At 43.3% G+C, this 20,355-nt stretch overlaps 1 protein-coding gene across 1 annotated transcript in view; it reads right to left on the bottom strand.

The window, feature by feature from the left end:
- Positions 1-515: 515 nt before the first annotated feature.
- Positions 516-20,355, bottom strand: part of lama1 (laminin, alpha 1) — a 94,184-nt gene continuing 74,344 nt past the window's right edge. Inside the window, exons 43-63 of the mRNA XM_063207560.1 lie at positions 19,901-20,080; positions 17,991-18,145; positions 17,464-17,607; positions 16,465-16,598; positions 15,819-15,966; positions 15,425-15,549; positions 15,073-15,223; positions 14,638-14,782; positions 14,119-14,260; positions 13,753-13,867; positions 12,460-12,627; positions 11,424-11,575; positions 10,920-11,105; positions 9,726-9,909; positions 8,456-8,562; positions 6,515-6,704; positions 5,402-5,554; positions 4,175-4,328; positions 3,199-3,332; positions 2,282-2,498; positions 516-1,297 (exon numbers count right to left, since the gene is read on the bottom strand). Coding sequence (XP_063063630.1) covers positions 1,128-1,297; positions 2,282-2,498; positions 3,199-3,332; positions 4,175-4,328; positions 5,402-5,554; positions 6,515-6,704; positions 8,456-8,562; positions 9,726-9,909; positions 10,920-11,105; positions 11,424-11,575; positions 12,460-12,627; positions 13,753-13,867; positions 14,119-14,260; positions 14,638-14,782; positions 15,073-15,223; positions 15,425-15,549; positions 15,819-15,966; positions 16,465-16,598; positions 17,464-17,607; positions 17,991-18,145; positions 19,901-20,080 — 3,254 coding nt within the window. The 3' untranslated portion in view covers positions 516-1,127. The remainder of the gene's footprint in view (positions 1,298-2,281; positions 2,499-3,198; positions 3,333-4,174; positions 4,329-5,401; positions 5,555-6,514; positions 6,705-8,455; positions 8,563-9,725; positions 9,910-10,919; positions 11,106-11,423; positions 11,576-12,459; positions 12,628-13,752; positions 13,868-14,118; positions 14,261-14,637; positions 14,783-15,072; positions 15,224-15,424; positions 15,550-15,818; positions 15,967-16,464; positions 16,599-17,463; positions 17,608-17,990; positions 18,146-19,900; positions 20,081-20,355) is intronic.

Raw genomic sequence — 20,355 nt, forward strand, 5'->3', positions numbered from 1 at the left:
GACTGACGTGCCCTTGAGTAACGCACCTCACATTGCTCCAGGGACTGTAACTAATACCCTGCACCTAAATGACTGCAAATTACTTTGGATAAAATCATCAGCCAAGTGTTATGTAACAATGTAATGAATCCCAGATTTTTTTCCTTTGAAGATCTAAGAAAGCCACAGAAAAAATATCACATGCTCGCTGACTGACTTTCACACCCTGAGGACTGGGCATAGTTCCCCACTTACCGCACACACACACACACACACACACACACACACACACACACACACACACACACACACACACACACACACACACACACACACACACACACACACACACACACACACACACACACACACACACGTGTGGCGCTAGCCTCTGACAGTGACGTTTCTCCTCCCACAATTCTAGATGGTTTCATCCATTTAAGGACAAAATCGATGGCAGTCACGACTTCGGTTTCGGTTTCTAGACCTTGTTTCTTCCTGGAGAGAGGATCTTTGGAAAAACAATTATCTGGAGCTTGTTAGAGTATGCCAGGGGATCTGGCTGTTTATTACAAAATCAACAAATAAATCAATTGTTACATTACAAAGACATTTTTCCTGAGAATTCCATTGCATTTCTTGCATTGTAACAGGCGTGATTCTAAGACATGTCAGACATAAACATTATTGAAACTTTTTTTCGTAAATGCTATTGACCTTTTCTCAACTCCAACGTATAAAGACATTCAATAACGTCCATGCCTTGTATTCAACATTCAAGCGATCATAGTTTAGACAGGTTTTAAAGTTTTCTTTTTTTCCAAAATAAAAAAATTAATTCTTTTTAATTTTTATACAAAACATTATACACAAAGAGGGGGCGAGGTAAGGAATGTACTGGGGGATCGGGGCAGGAAGGACGAGAGCTGTGTGTGTGTGTTGTTTTTAGGCCGTAGTTGATGCAGGGCTTGTGTGTGTGTGTGTGTGTGTGTGTGTGTGTGTGTGTGTGTGTGTGTGTGTGTGTGTGTGTGTGTGTGTGTGTGTTGTTTTTAGGCCATCGTTGATGAAGGGCTGGTGTGTGTGTGTGTGTGTGTGTGTGTGTGTGTGTGTGTGTGTGTGTGTGTGTGTGTGTGTGTGTGTGTGTGTGTTTAGGCCATAGTAGTTGATCCAGGACAGGAGTTGGGGACGACGGCGTTGAGGAGGAAAGCGGAGCTGAAGTCCAGAGAGTCGGTCATGTGACCTCCTCGACTGACACGCAGGTTCCGCATGCAGCCCTGGAACGCCGTCCGGGAACTCAGGCAGTTCTGCTTCACATCAGCTGAGTAGGGAGATGAGGGGAAGACAAGAGTTACATGTCAGAAGGAGTCCAAATAATACTGAAGAAACACAGTACAGTACATCTGAATGTTTTGAATGGGGAAGAAGTACTATATGAAATTGATGAAATAGAATAGAGTTTGAATGTGACATGATTAGCTTCACTTCTCATTTTGTTCATTCATGAGAAGGAAAGCAATAAGTGATGACAAACGTTTGTGAAGACTCTTGTTTCGGTTCATGATAGTACACAAAGGAGCTCAATTGTAGGCAACTGAGCTATTTTTTGGAAGCTCCAAACAGCTTTGCTCATTCTGGCATGATTATGAAGATGTAGCTCCTCCTGACGGAACTAAGAAGACCGTTTGGATGAAATGCAATACTCTACTAAAAGTCTGGTTGCTTACTCAGTACGCCTTACTGTTTACATTTCGAACTCTGATAGAATTTCCAGTTTGCTAGCTCTGATGTAAGGTTGCCATTAAAGTCTATGGACCACACTCAATAACCGGAAATCCTATGAGAGCTCCAATGCTAGCATCACGCCACCCATGTGACTAGTGGATAATATGGTTGGATGTTATTGGTCCGACAGCCCACTAGTCCAACAAGTGACCACTGAGTATGTATCAGTCTTTAAAAAAGAGACCCATTAGTCCGACATCACATTAGTCAGTAAAGCCATGTTCTGTCAGTATACAATTGTTTTAGCGTTATAATTTTGTAAATATTCACGTTCCAGTTAAAATTAAAAGTTAAAACTATGCCCAAACCAAAACAATTCCTAACCCTAACCATCAGTAAAGGCATGCTTTTGTGCGTGAATGTTTTTTGTCTGAAAACTAAAGACATGCCACCCCAGCAGCCTGAGGGTCTCGCACATCTGCCTGACTAATCGGCTGTCTGACCAATGGGCCGAGCCCAGATAGATAGTGCAAGGTGGATAGACAGAGAAAGACACTGAGGAGTGTAGTGTTTTCCATACCTGGATAGCCGCCAACATAGATGGGGTTTTTGGTCTCGGCTGAGGTGGAGGAGAGGTAGGGGTTGGCCGTGGTGACGGTGATGCCATCCACTGTGATGCTGATGCTGTTCTTGAACTTCTTGGCCACCACCGTGTGCCAGCGGCCGTCGCAGAACCAGCGGCTACTCCGAGAGGTGGCCGAGAGGCGGCCTGCACCGTTATTCACGTGGAATACCACCTGCACACAAACACACACGGTCATCATCATCATCATTATCATCATCATCCTCCTCATCATCATCCTATCATACTGTACACATGGAATACCACCTGCACACAAACGCATAAACACAAATAGTCGTCATCATCACCATCCTCTGTTAATCATGTGGAATCCCAAGTATTACATTGCAATGTAACCAGAAACACAAGCATCATCATCAAACTACTATAGGCTGAATCAAGGTCTGTCTGCTCCAGACCTTTCTGGAAACTGGTCTTTCCATACAAGAAGCACAGTGTTTGCTAACACCTATTAGGATGTCTGACTAGGATCTACTGTACAGTGTAAATCTGCCAAACACAGCAGCGAACACAGCAAATATTGTTCCAGCAAACACTGGTCTATTTATAGTACGAAAAAAACGTTTTTCAACTAATCTGTCTTTATATATGCAAATCTACCATTCAATTTTGCATATACTGTGTTGGATGACATTTATGATGTATTGTTTAACCTTTTGAGCCAACATGAGCATACATCTAAGCAAAAATCAATAAAATACATTACCATGAATGACAACAATGATCTACCTTCCCTCTAATACAGTATTTGGATTTAGTCTAAAAATTGGATGTATATATTTACATGGCATTTTCATGATCTGGAATATACAGTAGAGTGTTTATGGGATGCCGGATTACTGTGTATTGATTACCTGTCCATTGATGAGCTCTAGGCCAATGGCATCTATCTTGGCACTGCTGACTCCCAGCAGCACTGCGTCCAGGCTGGTGGAGCGGAACTCCAGGCTCAGGAACATGTCTGAACCCACGTTGTAGCCCTCTTTCACTACGGGGGGAGAGAGAGAACACACACAGTGCACACCGATAATTGAGTACAACCCCTTTTGAAAAGTAACATTTTGAGTAATATTTCAAGAAGCACACAATATATTTCCAAAATGCATCATCTGTGAAGCTTACCATTATATGACATTACATTATACAACTGAAATTACATATTTTTCCATTTTTTGGGAAATCAAAATGTGTACACCCCTATGTTAAAATCCCATAGAGAGGATCATGAGCTGCTTCGGTGGTCATGGACATTGCACAGAACATTAAGATGAAGGGCCATCATAAAACAACAATAATGACTGAAGATGGAAGATAGCGATCATGACATATCAAGGTAAAAATATGAAACTTTCTGTAATAATAACCAGTCGTATATTATACTGGCAAGTGTTAAGATTTAGCCTCCTGCATAACACCTGATTTCAAACGTTATCTTATGCTGAGAACCTTCAGCCCTGTAGGCCAGAATCTCCACCCACAGTTATAGAAGGATTCCCACTACAGTAGTGTGAGGTCTTGTTTATTGCTAGACACAGCATCCTTAGGGAAACAATAAACAGCCAAGCGATATAGGCCTACGTTAAACTTTATAGCCCCCTATCATTTGGACCTGGAGAGAGAGCACATAACATAGAACATAGAATATTCTTAATGAGACGGTAAACCCTCTCTCTGATTAGGCTCGATCAAATATGTGGCTACGACTGTCCTTGGCATTCCAGTTAACTGTGTCCTACAACTGTATGAAAAACAGGCATCTATGTGCTGCTTTTGTGTAAACATGTAGATATCCTTCTGTGTCCAAATGCTCCATTGTCTTGCTGTACCCACCGAATGCAGCGTAGCCAGTGCCGTTGAAGAAGGTGCCCTCCTGTGCCGTGCTGAAGCACTCTCCTGTGCCATGGGACGACAGCGGCCGGTTCATGTTCAACTTGACGCTGTTCAGCAGCACACCCTGAATGCAGCCCGCCAGACTGTGGGTCACCTGAGAGAGAGAGAGAGAGAGAGAGAGAGAGAGAGAGAGAGAGAGAGAGAGAGAGAGAGAGAGAGAGAGAAAGAGAGAGAGAGAGAGAGAAAGAGAGAGAGAGAGAAAGAAAGAAAGAAAGAAAGAAAGAGAGAGAGAGAGAGACGGAAAGAGAGACGGAAAGAGAGGGGTTAGGTTATGTAACACCCCATAAGCTCCCCTAATGAACCTCTGGGGTAACCTTTTACATTGCCGTATGGGCTATCCAATTGCGCGGGGCGCTGCACTATTGTACTGTGACTGCGTACCCGGAGATTCACTTTCCGGCAGTGCTATGGCCCCGCGGGGTCTCATTGCATTGACCTGACCCAATGGCCCAAATAATGTAAATGTTTAATCATATGCTTTCTTACGTAACAACAACATGCATGCAAATTGATCGCTTAATCACACAATGATGTCATTCCATAAACAATTATGTAAACACAAGAATAATATTGTTCTTAGGACATAGAGTATGGGGCCTGTCTCCAAAAGAGAGCATTTGGTTGGTGTAAATGCATTAACCCATTGTGTCCTGGAGACACATATACGTTGATTCAAGTTCTTGAGATTTGAGCTGTTTTATCAAAAATGTGGGTAAGTTAGAGCTGAATGAACACATTCTAAGGCAAAACTAGGGTCCTAGCTTTTAAATGTAACTCATTTCATGTTTGTATATGTGCTTCGGAGCCTGAGATATTTGGGATTTAAATAGGCAGAGGGCAAAAAGGGCTTAGGACAAAATGGGTTAAATGGTGCATTCTGTCTAAATTTGAAAGGATGAATTTGGCTATATCCATATACAGTACTTCCATATGGGGAAGTGGAATTAACTAAGTGGCATGCTGTAGGCAGCAATGCCTCCATGTGCTAAGGAGCCTGAACTATTACACTGTGACAAGGGGCCCATCCTGACTCAAGGTTATTTCCTGATCCTTCCCCATCTTTCTCCCCATTTGTTTTGTGTCCCTCTTTTGCTATCCTGTCTGAATAATAGAGGTGTGAAAGCCCAAACAATATCTTCCAAAAAGGTAGGTGGTTTGCAAACGTACATTTCCGATCCTCCTGGCGTTGTAGGTGACAGGCAGGCCTCCCAGGTAGAGCTTTCCCTCCACATCCAGCGTGTGGCCCTTCACCTGCACCTGTGCAGACTCCTCCCCATCCACACTGATAGACACACTCTTCTTACCAAATGTAGCTTTCACCTGTACAGACAGACACACACACACACACACACACACACACACACACACACACACACACACACACACACACACACACACACACACACACACACACACACACACACACACACACACACACACACACACACACACACACAGACACACACACACACACAGTCAATGGAATCTGTTATACACAACTCAGCATTCAAGTAAGCACAGCATTAAAACATTAGTTAAACTACTAATGACATTAAAACATTTGGACACTGAGGAGATGGAGAAACCTAAGACTTCAAATGATCAAACTTTAATTTAAATCACAAATATAGGCCTATAAAACAACACGTAATGTAATGATACACAACAGTTGAGTTGCTAAGTGCCTGAATTTAACCTGTTCAACCTGTAGTGGAATGTTCCTCAAATGATGTAATTTGGCTCATGTTTGACTACCATAATCCACCTCACACACTGTAACAGTGGCCTTATTGTGCTGTGTTTGTTATTGATGTTGCCAATGGTGTTCACAAGTATTGGGTGTAGTATACTGGAGCAGTGGTGAGGGCAGGGAACAAAGCCGAAAATACAGACATACAGAAATGGAAACGGGAAAAAAAGGGGAGGGGGTTACACATACATACAGGTACATGACTTGCAGGGGCATGGACAGACAAGATAGAGAGAGGGGTGAGGAGGGACAGAGACAGACAGGAAGAGATCAGAAAAAGACAGAAGGTGGAAGACAGAGGGACTTGAACAAAGAGCAGGAGAGGAGAGACAGAGAGGACAAAGAGCAGGAGAGGAGAGACAGAGAGGACATATGGCAATGGGTGACAGAGAGACAGAACTTTTGAGAAAAAGAGAGAGAGAGAGAGAGAGAGAGAGAGAGAGAGAGAGAGAGAGAGAGAGAGAGAGAGAGAGAGAGAGAATGAGAGAGAGGGGTTGGGGGGGTGACATGTGGCGGGCTACATGACTCACGGTGTGCCAGAGGCCGTCGTTAATGAGCTTGGGCAGCGTGGCGATGCCCGCCCCTTTGCCCAGGTCACAGCTGAAGAACAGGTGGCCGCCCTGCACCTGCAACACGGCGTAGTCCTGCTGGTTGGCATTGGCCATGTAGAACAGCACCCCGCTTCTCGCAAACGTGCGCGCAGACAGCTTCACCGTGAAACTGCCGAATAGAAAAGCATTGCAAGTATCGTAAAGTATTCTCTTGTAAAGTAATGCAGATACAACCAATAACAGAATGTTTGATTAGTCATTTGCCAATAATTTCAGGTCAGCAAGGTATTAGTATATGTAAAGCATGTTTCAAACTAAATTGCATTTCATGCATTCATACATTTTAAACTCTGTATAATGAAGTAAAACACCACCGAAACCCATGAAAAATGCTTTATCTTACTATAAAGAATGCCATACATCCATTTCAGCTTCAGTTTCTTAGTTTATTATAGTTTCTGTTACATTCTGTTACAAGGTACAGTATATTCATCCATCATTGATATTCTTTTTCATCTGGAAATTTAATTTGTCGGCAGTTCTATTTGACCTATACATTATGTACTACACCAAGCAACATGCTTCTCGTGAATCAAACGATTCAGTGTATTTGCTATCACATTCCTGTAGTGTATACAGCTGATGATAAGAGGACTTTGTTCCATTCATTGTGCTGCATTCCAGTTGTAAGGAGTGTGTGTGTGTATACTGAATTGTGTGTACTGAAGTGGAATGACCAGTCGTAAATCACTGAAAAAAAACATGGTTGATACTGGCACACTCAAGGGGGCCTACGTAGCTACGATCTGTACGCCTACTGTGTGTGCCTATTGTCTGTGTGTGTGTGTGTGTGTGCGTGTGTGTGTGTGTGCATTTGTGTAACTCCATCAGCTACATGAATAAGACATGAGTAAACAAAGGAAGTGAGAGAAAGAGTCTGTGTATGAGGCAATGAGAGAGCGTGCGCGTGTGCGAGAGAGAGAGAGAGAGAGAGAGAGAGAGAGAGAGAGAGAGAGAGAGAGAGAGAGAGAGAGAGAGAGCTGAGGCCAAGAGACTGACGCAATGGAGACGTCAAGAGAGAGCACGAGAGAGAGAGATAGTGAGAGCAAGAGGGAGAGAGAGAGAGAGAGAGATAGTGAGAGCAAGAGGGAGAGAGAGAGAGAGAGAGAAAGAGAGATAGTGAATCAGGCCATTACCTAATGAGGAACTATTAGATATGCACTCCGTTTTTTCACTTTGCATAAGTGGTATTATAAACCATATAGAGTATATTTAGACGGATGAGCTCCACAAACACTAATGGACAGGATGCCTCGCAATTGATGAGTCGCTTGATGTCTGGATCCTGACAGGGATGATAGGATAATTGATGTCCTCAAACCAACGGGGGATAACTGCAATTTTGTTGTGGTGTCTGGCAAGAGCTAAGTATGTCCTCTGCCTCTTAACAGGGACGATGTCAGCTTTGGCTGGGCCCGGGACAAAGTCATATGAAAGGGCTCCCCCCATCCAATAGAATAAATGCAATGTGATGGGGACCCGACTCTGCCCCACCCCCCCTCTCCCTGGGACCAGGACAACTGACCCCTTTACCCCCACACCCCCTATCAGCTTTTCTGCCTCTTCCACATGCACCACAGATGGATCTCTGGCCTCTTCCAGAACTCTGTGGCTATTTCCTAATCCACTAGAAAGACTTACATCCCTCATGCCGGAGCAGGCGGCTTTATTTATTTTCTCATCATATCAGCTGACAAAATGAAAACCATTTGGAGGGCATTCCTGGACGTTCCGCTCCTAATAAGGGCTTGCCGAGCGCCTGGGATGACGGGGAATGTGAGAAGAGTGTAGAGAGTAGTGGGAGAGCTAGCTGACGGATGGACAGTGGATACGTGGTGTGTTGATGTTGGGTGGGCTCACCTTGTTCTCACTGTCCTGTTCTTGAAGGACAGGACCATGTGGCTGCTCCTGGAGAGACCAAACTGGTGAGAGTCCTCAAGGGTGGCCGTGTTGTCCCTAGTAGCACACTGACCAGAGAGAGAGAGAGAGAGAGAGAGAGAGAGAGAGAGAGAGAGAGAGAGAGAGAGAGAGAGAGAGAGAGAGAGAACAAAAAAGATTGAGAAAAGACAGGAGAGACCGAGAGATAAAGTGAGATACAGACAGACAGACAGAGTGATTATGTTTAAACACTGTGCTAGAAGGTCTGTGAATGGACCCATTACTTAGAATGAGAGCAATGAATGATAGTGTCTGCCCTCATATCCTGTCCCTGCTGATTAGTCACACGAGCAGCTGAAGAATGCCACTGGGTGGCCATAAAACAAAAGAAGCTCAAAGGACTCAAATGATGAAGAATGTTTTCTTAAGGACTTGTGTGGCGCCAGGAATCTGCATGGTGACAAGCTAAAGCAGTAATACATACTGTACAGTAGATGTGTGTGATGCAGAAATGATTCCATTTTTGGGATGGCACTGGAAAGAATGAATCACGATGACCACATTGCACATCTTGTACATTATTTAATAATATTCCAATTGTGTGATGTGCTCATTTGGATGATGATATGTCGTCCAAATTCATTAATGACAAATTGTAGTTAAAAGGAAACTTGGTGTTTATGTTATGTGTGAGGATGTGGTTTTGAGTAGGCAGGTGCTTTGATGTTTCGAGATCAGAAACTGAAAAAAAACCCTGTAGCTATGTGAACATGGAAACTCAGGGGAATCACTCCTTTGATGATGTCATTCTGCCATGTCAAACATGCTTTACATGTGGCAGTGATGATCCTTTCATGTCATTTCTTAATAGGAAGGAGCGAGCTGTTTAGTCACAAGTCTGAATTCAATCTGACAAATCACTGCATCTGCCATGTCAGAAAGTCAACTTACAATGCTAAACTTCAATCCTTTACATTTTGTTGTAAATTTCAGTTAAAGGACTATTTCACTACATTTCACTTAGCTGATGCTTTTATCCAAAGAGACTTACAGTTATTTTAAGGGTATTGGTTACAGTCCCTGGAGCAGTGTGGGGTAGGCACTTCAGTCATGGGGTAACACAGGGAGTGAAAGGGTGGGATTCGAACCTGCAACCCTCTTATCTTAAGCCCATCTCCTTAACCACTTCTTAACTCAATTTCTCAAATCATGCTGTTAGTGCCTGATGGCTTTGTAAATCTGAAATGCTTACCGAGGTGGAGCCTGGCGTGATGGCGCTGAGCTCCGTGGGTGGAGTGTTGGGCGGTCGGGGCGGGTCGGGTGTGGGTTCCGCCTCCGGGTCGTCGGGCAGCACCACCCGTTTGGGCCTCTCCTCCAGCAGACAGCTGTCCATGTCCACCCCCTCATACCGCAGCGCACTGGATAGGTCTAACAGCCTGGTGAAAAGAAGAAGATAGTACACTTGCAGTCACTAGAAAGGTCTAATAGTCTATTGACAGCAAGAGTTTAGAACTGTAGTAATCAATGGCCAGCATTTCATCTCTCAAATGAAATATAACTCAGACCGCTGAAGACAAATAAAGACATGGGATACAAGTGACAGGATATTGATTTCAAATGGTTCTGTGTTTGAAGAATGAACCTTAGCCAGTTAAAACACGGCGTTATAAATTTGCTGTTACCAGAATGTCAATGACCAAGTCGTAGTGCTATTACTAAAGGTTCAGTTTAATGTCTTAGTGGTGTAGTACAATGACTATTGCAGCGCTGTGCTATTGCAGTGTGCTTTGGGGTGCCTTGTGTGGTGCATTCACTTGTCTTACACTGTTTCAAGTTTAAATTCAATATTCCAAATTATGAAACAACTTTAAATATGTTTGGCTTTTGTAAACATGGAGTGCCTTCCTTTTCTTGTCTTGTTCACATCAACAAAATCCATGTTCTACACATCCTTTCTGAATTTCCTAGCACTTAGAACTTCTTCCACATAGGAAACAAATATGCGCTGACAAATAATCTTTTCCTTATCTTTAGGTTTTCTTCCGTTTGTGGTTATCTTTCAAGATCAGTCAATGTTTACAGCCAATGGCAGAAGACAATATTGCTACTGTACAAGTAACGAGAAGAGTCACACATCAAAACACCATCCAAAAACTGATGCTTTTCTGTTGCTTTTCTTTTTTCAGTTTCTATTGTTAATGCTTTTATTCTTGAGACAATAGGCCATAATACACTTTATTTTATGCAAGCTGAAATGTGTACATAGTATCATCAAAAAGAAATCCTTGCAACCCATGAATGACACATCTACTGTATCTCAGTAGAATTATTGCATTTTAGTAGAATGTAGATCCCATAGAGGCCCTTTCATTTCATTCATGTAAAATGTATGTGACAAGTAAAAGCACTTGAGTTGGCTTGACTGTCTGCCTCCTTCATGACTCACTTGGCGTCGAGGGCGACGTTCCTGATGCAGCCGTAGAAGGAGGTGGTGGAGGAGAGCACTCTGCTGCCCTCTCCTGGTGGGACGCCGCCCATGTAGAAGTTCTCCAGCATCAGGGAGCCCTTGTCACTGGATGAACCCAGCTTCACTGACGTCTGGTGGTCCTCATCTACCACCACCTGCAGGGCTCTGGAAAAAAAAATAAGGATTGTTGAAAGTGTTTGTGAATGTGTGTGTGTGTGGTTTGTACAGTATTGCTGTGATTAATTATACAGCATTTGCTGTATTTTTTTCAGAAGAAAAATGTTTTGGACATTGACTGTTTTGGATTTTCAACACACATATGTGGTACTGTTAGGAGCTGTTAGATTTAAAATTCAAAGAAGTGAAAAAAGAATCACTAACCCACTGTGAGTGAAAACATTATCTTGTCTCTATGGCAACATATTGTTTTGTCAGCGAGAGTGAGAGTGAGAGCGAGAGCGAGGGCGAGTGAGTGGCACTCACCTCTTGTTCCTCTGCAGGATGACAGAGTGCTCTTTTCCATCAGCGAAGGTTCCTGCCGAGGATCTGATGACAGCCTTATGGGAGGAGCCGCCCTCCGCCATGTTGACATGCACCTCCAGCCGACCAGACACCAGCATGACCGCCAGGAACGGCTGCACAGAGAGAGAGAGAGATAGAGAGAGAGAGAGAGAGAGAGAGAGAGAGAGAGACAAAGGAAGAAAGAGAGAAAGAGAAACAGAACAAGAAAGAAAGGGAGAGAGAGGGGGAGGAAATAGACAGAGGTAAACCGAAAGGGAGAGAGAGAATAATAAGATAGAATTCACTTTCTCCATAAGAATAAGAAGAATGAGCAATCCTATATGCACATAAAGAAAATAAACAGAACTCAGAAGAATGACTACATGTCTTTCACCAACAGCTATTCTCTTTGACATAGCATTTCAACTCAAGACCATAAATAAATGAACTACTCAAAATAGCTGCTTGTGGAAACAGACACAGTGTGGGAGTTTCTTCTGCTCTAAGCTCTATGCTACAATATACACATTTGGCCAACCCTGACTCTGTTGTTCTCAAGAAGAGAACAAAAGTTTTCATTTTCTTAAACTTCAGAGAAATTCTGAAAAAGCTGCTAAGAACAACTAAACTCATCTTGAATAGGTTCCTGCCTAAACGTTGCCAATTCTTATGCATATGTTGGTAAGAGATGCCACCTATTTGAATCATGTTGTTCTATGTTGGTTAACAGGAGTGGATTACCCATAAAACATTAGGCCTTTCAAATAACTCTTAACCACCCAGAAGCATGCTCTTGTCTTTGACAAGGAAAACACTTTGATTTGGACAATACTTAAATTTACAACACTTAACACTTAACACCACATTGGATTTTCTGTATTAGGTTTTGCCATCTTTAAAGGTAGTTATGAAATATGAATATCGGGTTAAGGAATAGTGTCATATATCTTTTTTTGTACATAAGCAGTTGCAAAAAAAAACAACAACTCTTAAATGTGCTTCATGGCATGAAGTCTACCTGGTGTGCTTGTCTGCGCTTGCGGTTGGCCATCTTCCCAAAGCCAGCTAGGAGCAGGCCGGTGTTGTTCTTGGTGGAGAAGGTGGCCATGAGTTCCATCTGGGGGTCCAGGGTGAGGGAGGGCATCTCCAGGAAACCTCCTCCCAGCAGGGACATGCTGCGGATGGGCTACAGAGGAGGCACACAGGGGGGGTCAACACCACCATAAAGTAAGTCCTTAAGCACTACATGCTGTGGACGCTGAAAATGTTTCCCAACCCTTTTGTTGTCTTGTATACCTCCTAAACCTTTTTGTTATACGTATCATGACTACCCCCTCACTCATGTTCTATGTATATATTTTCTTCTATCATAATATGACTATGCTCTGTTCAATTGCTATAATTATTTTTCCCCATGTACTTCCTGCAGTGTGCTTGCATACCCCTAGTGGTACATGTAACCCTGGTTGGAAATCACTACTGTTGGCTGTGGACACATGGGCTATCACCACAGAAGTAGGTGTGTGTGTGTGTGTGTGTGTGTGTGTGTGTATGTGTGGGCATGTGTGGGAGCGTGTGTGTGTGTGCACAGTATGTTTACTGTCAGATTCTGTCGCTTGCTTCTGTACGGTAAAGCACATCTGCAAATCCATCACCACATGCTGTGTATTCACAACAAGTGTGCCCATATGTTGACTGCAACATGCTGTGTGTAAGTGTTCATGTGATTATCGTCACACAGAATGTGGATGGACGACAATAACACAGGAATATGGGCCAGCAAACCCCACAGGGACACGCAAGAGTTCATACGCCTTCATACTGTATTTACACACTTTACACACTTCGCCATCATTCATCATAATGAATGGACAGGGTCAAAGTGAGACTTCCTACACACAGTAAATACGTCACCTGTTTCCTCAGAGTGCCCCAAATGTGTTAAGTACGTCACTAACTCGGTGGTGAAAACACAGCACGCCACAGCACATTACTGTAGATTAGGTGTTAAAATACAGCAGATGAATTTAATTATTAAAAAGTAAATGTGAAATGTCACATAATAGATGCTCCTCAAGGAAATGAACTGCAACAAGGCCCACATTTCCTCAGGCTTCACATCATATTACATGAAACATACTGTACATTTCACATTACTGTACACTCACTTACTGACTCATAATGATGATAAAAACAACTGATAGATATGACGAGAAACTGAGGATAAGCAAAGACATATACAAAGTGAGTGAGGGAAATACTCTTGGAGAGAAAGTGTTCTGAAAAGCTTCTTGAAGTTAGATTAACTTACCTCTAGAACGCAGCCTTTCTTGACACCATAGGAGTCCCTCAGCAAGTCAAAGTTTGTGCGAGCAATCTCCACGTTTTTGATGCAGCCCACGTACGATCGTGCCACGACCTGTCGCCTACAAGAACAGAATGTTTGCATCGTTTAAAAGGTTAACTAAATCAGCTGTGATGCCAATAAGCATGTGTCAAGTTGTGCCAATCGTGGGCGTGAGTTGCTTAGAGACACTGTGAGTAGGCATAAACCAGCCACATGGAAGAAGTGAACTTGATCTGACACTTGAAGACTACAAGATGTTAATTGGCATTGCACAGGGACAATGTTTCAAGTACAGAAAGAGCAAAGAAGACACCTGCGCTAGACACGTACCTGATTGGCCGAGACATGGGCAGCCCTCCGATGTAGATGGGGTCAAGGTCGGAGCGGTTGAGGTCAGACGCCGCCCCTGGAGCCTCCGCCTCTGTGACCTCACGGTCGGAGGTGTTGTCGGCTGCCATTATGGACATGTGACCTGCAGAGAGACACACAACCTCTTCATCACACACAGCACGTCACTGTGGTTTACACTACAGGAGGGTGACAGTAGCAGCACTGCATTAATACTCGCTATATGCCTTCATTTCCTGTGTGTCCATTAAACATCCATTATATCTGTAGCTTGTATATGCCCTCTTTTGGAAGTTACTTTAGATAAAGGAAGTACAAGTGTCTGCTAAGTCTGCTGAGTCACTTAATACAAATGAATACAATGTGACACTCTTTGCACACCATTTAAACGCATGCAGTATTAAAAGCTTCCAGTGTCTGAACCAAAGCAGCATTTGCTTCCTCATTCAATCTCATTTCCTCATTCAATGTTTCACTGTGTGTGTTTCAGCAATGCCCTACATTTGCATTTGTTTCTCTGGAGGGCGATCTTGAACCAGCTTCCTGTGTTGTAGGCCTTGGTGGTTGTCATGGTGAGGGGCCCTGATCCAAGTTCAAAGGTCAATCGCACTTTTCCATCCACCAGCTCAATGGACAAAAAGTCTCTCTGCAAACAGATTATGCATATACAGATTATGCATCTTTCCAAAGAAACATTATGCTTTCCCTTTGCCTTTTTGCAAGTATAAATACATGTAGGATAAAGCATCACTCACACCAAGAACAGCAAACAATGTTAACTGTAACAACATCCTGGCCATCTTTGTTCAGGTGAGGCGAACGATTATAGAGTATGTTGATACGGATTTTAATGAAGATCGTTAAAACAGCTTTTGACAACCATCAAAGCTTTAGTACTTCTTGGCGTGGTGGAGTAAATAGTGTATGCTGTGTTACCGTTGCGTTGGAGGCTAGATAGAGAAGCAGGCCATTGGGTGAGAGGGTCTTGAAGAACATGACGATGCTGGTGGAGGTGGGGCGGAGGGACTTCTCCACCACCGAGTAGCCACTGCCATCGAAATGGAAAGACGTCTCCTCTGCCTGAGGACTGCAAACACAAAAAAGCAATTAGATGTGTGTTATAATTAGGATTTATTTCAGACAAATAAAATATAGTGATGTAATAGATATACGATGTAGTATGTAGTACGGGAGAGACAGGAAACGAGTGGGGAGAGAGAGAGATGGGGAAGGATAGGCAAAGGACCTCAGTCCGGAATGGATCCCGGGTCGCCGGTGGTAATGGTACCTTTTAAAGCAGCCACGGCACAGGCCTTCTCTCTCGGCATAGTTCCACAGACCAATGTTCCTCTCGTTGAGGGAGGCCTCTCCCATACAGCCCTTGAAATCTGTCATCTTCACAGCTGAGGATTTCTGTATAGAAATGAAACATTTGACATAAGCATGTAGTAGTAAAAAAATGGGAAAAACTGTTAGGATCCAACACAGATATGTTTCACACAAATAATTATATTTGGATAATTAGAAGTGTGAAAAAAACCCTTCTCCTATAGGTCAGGGATGTAAACATAATACTACTCTATGCTATATTTATGAATAGTACATACATACATGGTTCTTGTACTTTTCTCAAAACCAACAACAACAACAAATCCAGCTCAATTCAATCACATGTGCCTGACCTTGACTTGGCCACCTAGACCGCCGACAAATATCCAGGTGTCCTTGGTAACATCCATGATGGTGGACTGTCCAGGGGCTGTGGCCTTCACTGGGGGCATGGGAGGCGAGTCCAGCTGCTGCACTGACAGAGTGCCATGCCTGCCAAAACTACCAGAAAGAATGACAATGATGAGATTAATAAGGGCATGTATTTATATGCAAATATTCAGGGTTCTAAATTAACACCAGCCCACCGGCCAAATACTGGTGAAATTTCAGTTTGGCTGGTAGAAAAGACCAACTTACTTGCCACTTTGACCCATTAGTAAGTGTGTGTTTGGCTAGTGAGATACACATCTACTAGCCATTTTGGCTGGTGATAAAAAAAGTTAATCCAGAGCCCTGCAAATATTGTATATGGATTCTGCAAAGGCATGAAATCAGCTGGTGCTTTAAGGAACGATCACGCATTGTTGTTTAACAGTATATTGTGTATAGTTTGAAGTATATTAAGTACCTGTATAACAAGTGTATAAAGTATAAAATACATGAATGTTGTTATTATAATTGTACCAGACTGATTTGTGTTACACATTTTTTTTTATCTAATAAAGACTTCTGGGTACAACATGTGCATACTGAACGATAGTACAGAGCAACACTTACCGAGTTGCATTGATCCTCTGCCACTTGTTGTTGTTGATGTGCACGTCTGGGTACTCCAGCCTGGCGTGACCCGAGCCGGCATCCCACAGGAACGACACCTTCCCATGCCGCATCTCCAGGGCCATGAAGTCCGCCTGGTACACAGAAACAACCACAACAACACACGACCATTAAGTATACCAGTTACACAGAAACAACCACATCACAACACTTGACCATTAAGTCCACCGGTTACACAGAAACAACCACATCACAACACTTGACCATTAAGTCCACCAGTTACACAGAAACAACTGCACCATAACATATGATCATGTAAAACATGGACCCATAAGCATGCCATGTTTGCTTAGTATTTTGATCGGCAGCACAATTGACCTTGAAAAAAGGGTGAGTGCAAATATTTCGACAGGCTTCTGAATTGAAATCAATCTGTACACTCTAAGCTGTATAAATGAATGTGTACACACTACTCTCTTTTTTGCTCATATTTTCTACAGATGCTACATTAGTTTCTGACTTCAACTGAAGCATAACAATCAAACATTTCAAAAAATGCATATTTATTTACTGCATCTTGCACTGCTGAGCTCTGCTTTGTAAAGGTACAGCTCCAGGCTACTGTATGTATGTATGTGTGTGTGTTTGTGAGTGCGCGCACACTGAATACTAAGTTGCTTGGCACTGCTTTCGCAATACCAACCGATGCATACACAGTAAAATCTTCAAAAGAGATTCAGTGTCTACAATAGGCTACGTGTGTGCTGAGTCACTCCAACAATTGTTAATAAGGCGCTGCTTTTGCTATACTAACTGAAGCATGTAAAATCCTCAAAAGCGGTTCAGTTCCAGGCTTACCTCAGAGCTGCTGCCCAAATTACTAACTTGATGCATTCAATACTGATGCATGTACTTGCAATATATAAGATATGATCGCAACACTGATGATAACTGAGGCACATAAAATCCGCGGTCAAATGGGTTGGGCTCCAGGCTTACCGCCGAGCTGCTGCCCATGTAGAAGAGCAGGTTGTCGGGTTCCGTGGTCTTCACCGTCAGCGTCAGAGTGTTGATGTTACTGGACGGCACCTCTGGCTTGTAGGCCCGCACACAGTCGCTCTCGGCCAACACAGCCACTTTGATCTGGCAAATGACACGGGAAAAAAGTGCACAATGAGATGAAATGGAGATCAAGCACGGTGTATGTCAACTGACTTGTCAACTGACGTTTCAAAAGCCAGAGCTATGGAAATCATTGACATACTGTATGAGAGGACGCCTGTTTATGCTTTCTATGAAACTATGTGTTTGAATTGGTTTCTGGAATAGGATTGATGGATTGAAAGATGGATGGGTAGAAGGATGCAAGGATGGATTGAGTGTGAAGTGTGTAGGATGCAAGGATGGATTGAGTGTGAAGTGTGTAGGATGCAAGGATGGATGGAGTGTGAAGTGTGTGTGTGTGTGTGTGTGTGTGTGTGTGTGTGTGTGTGTGTGTGTGTGTGTGTGTGCGTGTGTGTACTGACCGAGGCAGCCTGCCTGCGGGCCTGGCTGATCATCTCTTTGATGTCCGACAGGTTCCTGCCCAGATTCTCCCCCAGAGCCTTCAAAGGCTTCATGCGGTCAAACAGCCGCTCCGCACGCACCTCCACCTCCTCCAGCTTAGAGGTCGCCTCATTGGCTGCATGGACACACACACACGCGCGCGCACACGCACACACACACGCACACGCACACGCACACACACACACACACACACACGCAAACAAACACACACACACACACACACACACACACACACACACACACACACACACACACACACACACACACACACACACACACACACACACACACACACACACACCCACACACACACACACCACCAGAGGATAATTTAAAATTACCAAGGGTCATTAGCAAAACAACCACAAAATCAACACCATTATTCATCATTCAATAGCTAGACCTAAGGTCTGAATTGAAAAATGGAACAGAAACTTTAACATTACTGTATATAAGTAGAGATAATTGTCAAAACAACATCCTCATTTTCACATTACACGTCATTCAAAAGCTTGACCTGAAGTGTTAATGTCAGGCTTACACTTAATAAAGTTTAATAACGTAACAACACATTATATCCAGAGTGGGAATGGTGAAAATGTTTAAAAAAATCTTAACCGGCTACTGAGCCTCATTAACCCGTGGTTAACCGGTAATCTTAGCCTATTTTTTTTCTTTTTTAGCTTTCTTAGCCTATTTTTTTTTTTAAAGACCGGTCAAGTCCAGCGGCATACAAATAGTCACTATAGCAACCGGTAAACTGTTGCCTCTGTGCTGTGGCTGCGCTAATAAATTCCACCATGGGACGGCTCATGCTCACATTTATCATTTTTAGATATTGAGTGATCATATCTCTCCATTCAATACAACACCAATAACACGTGTGCGCGTAGTGTATGTGTGGGGGGGGTGGAGGGGCGGTTAACCGGTGGCAGAAAATTTTAACCGGTTAACGTTGATCTGGTCGATTACCGGTTAAACGGCTACCGGTTAACATCCCTAATCCAGAGGTCGCTGTCAAAAACAACATCATCATTTCAGTATTCATTATTCAACAACTTGACTCGAAGGGTACAGTAAATGTAAAGCCTGCTGCTGAAGTTTTAACATGTCACATTACATGTAGAGCCTTCTAGAGCCTCATCTCTCTAAGGCTCTGTTCCTGTGTGCATTCAAATCAAGTAGACATATCTTTTCATCCACACAGTGATGATGAGTGAGTCATCTGTGCTTTTCAGCTTCTGAAATCGTCTGAACTTGTGATCTAAAAATAGCCACAGGGCTGAAAGATCTGAGGAACGGTGCATGACATAACGTGTTGGACTGAACGCTACATTTAACACTTACCAGTAGATAGTCATAATATCTTATGCTATATCTGATGATTTCAGAAACATGATTATTTCATTATTTCTGTCTACTTAGATTAGAGGCGGACCATTTACTACAGTAAATAGGTATCTATAACACCATCTTACCATACCGTATCCTTGTACTAATTTTGTACAGAGGTTCTGGAGTTGCCGAATTGAGCTCTGATTAAAGGTGGGACGATTGAAATGTCCATTTGTGTGCTGTAATGTTATGTTGGGAACCAAATCTCTAACCTTGCCCCAGAATATCAGACCCAGACGTTCTGTGTGTAGTAACAAGATAATTGTGCGGAGGCCTGCAAATGCCAAGAGAGTCCATATTATAATCCATGGTTACAAGAGCGGCACCATTACTATCTTGGTAGCAGAGACAAAATCATTCAGAAGGTCTAGGGGCAACCTAACCGGAACTAACAGACAGGAAAGGGTGTGGGAGCACGACGTTGAAATGTGTGGTGTCAACGGGTGTGGTAATAAGGTGGACACCGCTGACTTACTGGTCTTCTCTGAGTCGGTGACCACCTGGTTGGTGTTGCGGGTGGTGCTGCTGGCCTCGGCTACGGTGGAGGTAGACTCCTCCAGCTGGACCTTGAAGTCTTCCAGGCGGTCCAGGGCCTTCAGGATGGAGAGGTTGACCCCCTCCACCTGCTCCTTGGACCTCTGCACCTGCTCACCAGCTGAGGGAGGGAGAGGGAGAGAGATCACAGCAACTGGTCATTCAAGACTGTAATGCTACGTTTGCTCTGGTCTACACCCACCACAGACCTGTATGTGCCTGTATGTGGAAAGTTGGAGAATAATGGAGTCGGAAAATAGTACTTGTATTTATTAAAACTGGAGTATGTATAATTGTACAGTGTGTGAATATTGTAGCCTCTAACTGCAGATGGAACTGTCAATGTGCCTATTCACTCTTTTTTGAAAACGCTCAACTGTATCATAACAACATTGC

The sequence above is a fragment of the Engraulis encrasicolus genome, chromosome 9 (assembly GCF_034702125.1).
Source record: "Engraulis encrasicolus isolate BLACKSEA-1 chromosome 9, IST_EnEncr_1.0, whole genome shotgun sequence".
In the NCBI taxonomy this organism is placed as follows: Eukaryota; Metazoa; Chordata; class Actinopteri; order Clupeiformes; family Engraulidae; genus Engraulis; species Engraulis encrasicolus.